This window comes from Lichenostomus cassidix, chromosome 6 (assembly GCF_008360975.1).
Source record: "Lichenostomus cassidix isolate B80296 chromosome 6, HeHo_3.0, whole genome shotgun sequence".
NCBI lineage: Eukaryota > Metazoa > Chordata > Aves > Passeriformes > Meliphagidae > Lichenostomus > Lichenostomus cassidix.
This window is the reverse complement of record NC_139487.1, coordinates 26,587,500-26,594,772: the sequence shown is the minus strand read 5'-3', so window position 1 is coordinate 26,594,772 and position 7,273 is coordinate 26,587,500. Positions and strand designations below refer to the sequence as shown.

Here is a 7,273-nt window from a genome sequence, read left to right as displayed (position 1 = left end):
TTGTTTGCTTGTTTTATTACAACGTGTGTTTTGTCCATAAAATAACTGAGCAGCATGAGGGGCTTGAGTAGCCTAGAAAGATCTGTCCCCTTCCCTGGGGACTATATTAGACTACTGAGTCATGAAGTCTTTGCATAGTAGGTGTCTGGTTACAAACCTTTTATGGGCCCTACTCAGCTGGGATATCAGCATCTGCATTATAGCTCCCATCTATTCTTAGGTGGTATCAGAGTACGACTGAACAGGCAAGGCAGAGAGAGAATTGCTTTCGTTATGTAAAACCTTTCCCTGTTCTCATTCTGTTTTTTCACACTTTTTTCTGTCTGCCCCATCCTTCTGTCCTGCAGTGCCCTGTTGCTGCCCTGTGAAAGCGGTACAAAATGGCTTACAGTGTGAATCTGAATGGACCTGGACCGTGGGGCTTCCGACTGCAAGGGGGCAAGGACTTCAACATGCCCTTGACCATCTCCAGAGTAAGTGTGCAAAAAAACCTTGTTGAGTTTGTTTGGGTTGGAAAATAGCAGCCATATGTACACTTTGACATGGCCTAGAAGAATTAAGGATCTTTGCACCTAGGTGTGAATCAAAAGAATGTGATGTGGACTTGAAATATACCAGTTCAAAGTACAACCTGGCATTGATAATGCCTCAGGAAGACAGTTCTGATTAGTATATTTTTATGAGTGATGATAGTGTCCCTTTTAAATAAGCTTCCAGTTCTATTTTGTGCAGTGTTGTCTATTCCTTTGCTGATAGGGGCCTCAATAGCCTGATGCTATTTGGGGGAAAGGGAGTAGAACAACTATCGATGGGAATACAGAATTATATTTCTAGAAAATAAACATGGAACTGCTTTTAAATATGTGAAGTTGGGTATTAAAACTGAACAAAGACAGGGATGTGTCCCCTCTGGTAATGGGGTGCAATAATTGGGTAAAAATTAGACATGGCAAGCAGAAGACTCAATAGTACTTAAAATACTGTCTTAAATTATGCAGAAGCCTTCCATTTGCAGCTGACAAACAGCATTTTATTTAATAATTAATTACCTGGCATATTGGTCAATTACAGATTAGTCCATATATTTTCTAGCTGCTTTATTTTTTAATCTTCCCCTTGAAGCATTACTTTAAGGTGTTGCAGTTCAGTACTTTTATTAGCTGAATTAATTTAATTATTTTTTAACATTGGATGGTTTTCAAGAAATTTGTATTTCTCTTACCTACTTTTCTCTTATCGGATAGTTCTGTGTAATTTGTGGTAGCTCCCTTCTTTTATTTTTTTTTAGGGTTTTTTGGGGGGGGTTGTTTTGGGTTTTTTTGTTTGTTTGTTTTTTGGGGTTTTTTTTGTTTTGTTTGACAGTCTCAAATCTGCTCCAGAATATTCAGATCTCTCTAGAAAGGTCTTGGTTCCTCCACAAGTCATCTGCAGAAGGCTTTTTTTGCAGTACAGTGATAAGAGAGGTTGCTTACATAACAGTGTGTAAGAGAAATAGCAGAATGATTTAATCAAACAAACAGGTAGAATGCAAGCAAAGTATCTGCTCCACTTAAAAAAGCCACCTGCACTGCTTTTAAAGCTGTGTTGTTTCTTTTTATAATGAAAAAATACTTTCTATTAAGTTGTGGGTTCAAAATTGATATCTCTGCAGCAAATGTGATTCAAAGTCAGTTGAGCTTCTGAAATCTTAGCTATGCTATTTCATATTCATCCTGTGAAACTGTATCATCTGATCTCTCTTGTTCTTATGCACATTATCCCTTTCTTGGAAGACAGAACCACATTTGCCTTAATACTAAGTCCTATGATGATGAGAGGTACTTTTCATAACTCCTTTTGCAGAACCAGTGTAGTAATTCCAAAGAAGGCTGTTCTGGCAGTATTATTAAAAGCAAACAAGTAAAAGACAACCTAAAATACCCCCTTCCCACAGAAATAGACTTTCTTCATAAACTCAGATTAAGTTCACTCCTGTAAATAGTGTTATTTCTTTTCCCATCCCACCAGAGGTAAGTATAGAGAGGTGCCATCATATTTTTGTAGGCATTTTCGTGAGACTTTGTGGTGTTGATTATTTTCTTATAAGTTATTCAATCATACCTAGAGTCTGTCAGCCATGGGCCAGGGCTGTGGCACTTGCACTGTATATGACGCAATCAGTAATGAAAAGCCAATTGTTTCCCAAAGAGCTCATTGTCTCAGATTGTAATCTGTGAAAGTGTAAACACTATGCCCAAAGGCTGTATGATTCTCATGGGGCTTTTGAGAGCATAGGAGGAGCAGAAGTGAAACTGCAATGGCTGAATTCCCGGAGGTGTGGAGGAATTAGCTCTTCACACAGTTGACTGCATTTCCAGGGGTAGCAGTGTCAGAAAGCACTGTTAAATGTTTTGAACTCCTTCCCAGTGAGGCCCAGTTTTTAACTGGGACTACAGCTTTGGGATGGGATTGGATTTTACAGCCTGCCTTATGAGGGCAGAAGCAGGCATACAGGAATTAACATAGCCTCTTTCAGGGGATAGTTATGCCTGCTGGTGGTGATGTTTTTAATTGGATCACAGTGTAATACATAGCTTTTGATGGTAATCTATTTTTTTCTTTAGCATCTATCACATTATATCTCCAAACAGATCAGATATTCCCCTTAATCAGGAATTTGCAGTCATAAGTGAGTTGGCCTATGAACTCAGCTATAATAGTGATTTTATTGTGCGGTAAAAGGGAAGCTGTACTTAGATTTTTAAGATATTCCTGGTAGGGAGTATGAGAGAATATAACTATGAGGAAAATCTCATTCTTGGAAAGAGCACACAGCTCTAATGTTGCTAGTGGATGCTATACACCAATTTATGGACTGGCTTTGATCCATAGCTGCCCTGAGATGAGATTAGGTTTTCTTTGTTCAAGGAGAGGCCTAAACACCAAATACTTCAACTTTCAGGGTCTTATAATTGTTTTTAATATCAGATGTGCCATGGCCTTTTTGGCTGCATGTGCACAGTGTCCCTCTAAGCCTACAGACAGAGTTTGCATGCAGACATGTTCATTGTACTCTGACTGCCCCCAATTAATTAGACTGTCTGTGGGTGGGCCACAGAGAACAGAAAAATTGCTCCTTTTTCATGAAGGCTCTGTGCTCTTCTGTCATGCTGCAAGACAGTTGCTTCTAAGCTCCTGAGGGAGATGATGAAAAGAATCTAAGACACCAGAATTGTTCATCCCATCTCTAATATTAGACCAATATGTTTTCAAGGACCCTCCCTAGAGAGGTCATATTGTGCCATTATGAAGTTAGCCCAAGCATAGACATAAAGTGGGTACCTGTTGACTGCACTCTGTCAGCCAGCCCTATACAGTTCCCACCCATCTTGCACTTTACCTGGAGAGCAGGGGAGAAATCCTGAAGGTCTTTGATACCTGCTGACAAAAGCACAATACAGGATTGTGGGATTGCTAATGCTTCTGTTCAGGAAAAGTGCTCTTAACACAGTGGACAAGGAAGGGAATTACTCAGAGCTGTTTTGCACAACAGTTCATTTCTAAAGAAATCTTTTTAAAGGTGTCTGAAGCACTGTATTTTCTTCCATTCAGGTAGGCCCAGGTGATCAGCTCATTGCTGAATAGTCAACGGCATAATGCACAGGAGTCACAGTCAGTCAGCTGGGTGACAGGTGAAGATGTGTTCCCCTGGAATGGATTGTTCTGCTTATCTGTTCTTTATCTAAAAATAAATGCCTGACTAACATAGGGGGTGGGAACAAGAAGAGAGGAGATAGAAATAAGTAGGGAAGAGTTAAGGTCACTCTGCAGCTTTCACACTCCTTTAACAATAGCATTGGGAAATCATCTGTAAACTATGTTTCCAGTCCTCACCATGCAGACCATCCTACCAACTAGAAAAATTGTGTCATGAGATGTCAAAGTCTGTCATGAGATGTCATGAGCAGGTAGCAGAGGTAGGAAAACAGTATTGACAGACTTAGTAAAGCTGAGCATCTGTCAGCCCTGCTGCAATAAATGAGACTTGCAGGTTATTGGCAGTGTAAAATGCTGTCACCAGTGGCATGATCATGTACATAAATCTGGTCTTTCCAAATTGACGTGGGCAGCAAAGCTGTTTATTTTCTCCGGCTCTTTGAACTGTCTGGAAGGAAGCAGAATTCATTAATTTTATAGACGTAATCCTCTGTAAGAAGGCTTTTGGACATAGTTAATTATCTAAGTGCTCGGTTGCCATGTTACCTAAGACGGTATGATTGTACATGGTTGGGTGCAGTAACAGAACGTCTTCATACGTTTCTGAATCTTTATTTCTGAACAGTAAACTTTTCTAGTGGGACGGGCTGGCTTGCAGGTGATGCAATGAGCTGGAAGGTATGAATGAGCTGTCATCGTCAGAGGTAGTGGAATTATTAACTAAATCACTGTGGTATCTCATGACTGATATATTCACTCTGCAGTTATCCACACAGTTTTGTATTTCCTAACAGAGAACTTTTTTAGCTGCTTAGGTTCCAAAGCAAAAGCCAGAGCCTGAAACAGGAGATAGTGTTTAAACAAAACACAAACATTCAATAACTACTTTTCTTTATTCAATTAAATGATGAAAAGGTTGAAATCTGGTGAAGATACAAGTTCAGGTAGGGAAAACAGTGAACACTACTACAAAAGAATTAAATTAGTTGATCAGTATACATGCTCTGGTACAAGCAGCCTGAAACAGCTTTTTGAGTCTGGGGGAAAACCCTGGTCTAGCATTTTGCAGTCTGTCTCTACAGGAGCAGGAAGGTTTTTTTTCTCAAAGAAGGAGTTGTTAGGCTCTTTCCTTTTATCTCTTTTTTTCCTTTTATCTCTTCCTGATTGCTTCCTGTCCCACCCCCACTCCCTAGCATACATATGCCAACCTCTGGCTGTCAGTGCCTTTGCTTTAGAGGAGCTATGTGAGAGTATTCATTTCCTGTGGGCTATTGTGTATCAGTGCCTTACAACAGACAACTGAGGAGTGAAAGCAGTCCCTCTTCACTTTTTTCTGCTGTTCTTAAATGCGGGGAAACCTCAGATGATCTGGGCCAGGGTCTGTGCGTCCTTCAGCTGTCCTTTGAATGGCCATGTGGTGCTGTACATAAATTATAATCAGAAGAATGCAGTTTACCTGTATTGTGTGAACTGAAACAATTCAACAAGTTAGTTCTCTTGAAGTACTGATCCCACATTGCCTGTTAAGCATCCACCTTCGGTGAATCAGACTGCTGAGTAGCTGTCCTACAGCTACAATTGCAGCTTTGAGAGGTTTGGGTTTTTTTAATCTCCAAATAAGAAGTCCTTCACGATACCAAAAGCTATAGATTAGTATTTATAATAGTTGATACTCCACTAAACTAATAGATAAGTCTATGTCCTCTAGAAGTCTAGGAGTCTTCCTCTTTAACTATTACTCAATAAAGATGTTTCCTTTTTCCTTTAAAATACAAATGACTGAGTCAACTTCTGAGAAGGGAGTGAGCCATTTAATATAATGACTGTCTTATGCCTAGATAGACTGTAGTAACTGCTTATGCCTGAGGAGTTTCACATTCTTCAGTCTTCTTACAGTTAAACTGAAAATAGATCCTTGTGAGAGGAAAACTAAGTACTTCCAGGCCAGCTTTTCAGAACACTCCAAAACTTTACTATCTATTTTTTTGATGAAACAACTGTTCTGTGAGCATAAGCATTTCTTTGGCATAATCTATTTAATTGGTAGATTACTTCTTGAGTAACAGTCAGCTCATCTGAAGTTACAGCATTCTGAATCTTATTACCTGCAATTATTTGTTATATATGCAGATATATGTCACAGGAGAGTGTTAGTTATTTGAGGTGGTACGTTTGCTTTCAAACTAATGTGCAAGCCAGTTCCGGTATGTTTACAGCTACATTGGAAATTATTGTTTCTGTGAGCCTGAGCCCAACAAGTAACACCTCAACCTCCTGATTTGGTATTGTTTATTTGAGATGTTCCAGTAGAAAGCATCTGTGCTATAAATGGCAGTTCAGTGTACAGGGCATTTGTATGATAAGGCTGCATGTCTCATCAAACACAAGTGTCATGTCTATGTGAAGCAAGGAGGGAGCAAATTCCATAGTTGCATTCCATTTAAACAATACTTGTTGGACCAGATAAATGGGTTCTGGTACCTGGGGATCAAAAAATCCCAGGATCCTGGGGAGCCAATCCAAGTCTCTGCTCTGAATAAAACAGAACAGAGTTTTAAACGTGGCTGTGCAGATGCTCTAAGAGGTGAGGCATTAGTTATTCTGAAGTAGCCAACATTTCCTGTCTTGACCAAAAATGCTGTATCAGGTCTGAGGAGTAATTCCAACAGATGTTTCACCAGAGCCACTAACACTTTAAGAGAAGGTCTTATTTCAGCAAATACCGATTTTGTTATCCAAAGCAGTTCCAGCACAAAATGGGATATTTTTCCATTTTGGGCAAACAGTCATGGTAAGAAGCTTTTGTTTCCTTTCCTTGCAGAAAATATTCTGAAAAAACTCCATGAAGTTTGTTATTGTAACTTTAAATTCAGGTTTATTTATTGAAGAGTCCTTTTATTATAATTTTTATTTAAACTGTACCTTAAGACAATGTGATTTGAATGCATATATTGTGCTTGACAAAGTAACTTTAGGGAAGAACGTGTAGCTAGCTGCAGCTCTTGGTCAAATGATTTCTCCTTTAAATCAAGTAGGTACTTGGAACACAAAGGCAGCCCCTCTTATCTGTTTGTGTGATTAAAATAATCACTGAGTACTAAGTCCACCGCTGAAGGTCAGGGGTGTATAAGGAATATTATGTGTTTTGCTCAGATACTGTGCACAAGTCATCTGTTTAAGTCTGTGTTCTTCTATTCTGTATTTTGAATTTCAGGAGAAACATTGCACCCTGTTAGAATATAGGCCAGATAAATGTGAGTAACAGCCTGTAATTGCTGAGGTTCTGGTTTGAATGGTGTTATATCATCAAACCTGCTGCTCTGACTGTCCTGACACAAAATGCATAACCCATGGGTTTGAAGCCCTTTCTTTATTTCACCTCCTAAGTACATCCTTTTAATTTGGAGTGTGACTGTAGCTGAATCATCAATACCCATGTGGCATTATCTGTGAAAAGAGCTCAGTGTATGAAATAACTGGGCTGAATAACATCTATGCAATTGCCAGCTCAGTTATAAAGTGACTTTGCAGCTTTGTTTCCTGCAAAAGAAAGGGAAATGCAACTCTTCCCTTGAAC

General features: G+C 39.3%; 1 protein-coding gene across 13 annotated transcripts in view; it reads left to right on the top strand.

Annotated features, from left to right (window-relative positions):
* The first annotated feature begins 238 nt into the window (after nt 1-238).
* LDB3 (LIM domain binding 3) overlaps nt 239-7,273 on the top strand; it is a 110,245-nt gene continuing 103,210 nt past the window's right edge. For 4 of the 13 annotated variants that reach the window (XM_085064146.1, XM_085064149.1, XM_085064148.1 and 1 more), the window contains exon 1: nt 240-473. In XM_085064146.1, coding sequence (XP_084920272.1) covers nt 381-473 — 93 coding nt within the window. In that variant the 5' untranslated portion in view covers nt 240-380. Of the gene's footprint in view, nt 474-7,273 lie in introns of all 13 variants that reach the window. The other 9 variants (XM_085064155.1, XM_085064153.1, XM_085064150.1 and 6 more) reach the window with 4 other exon arrangements.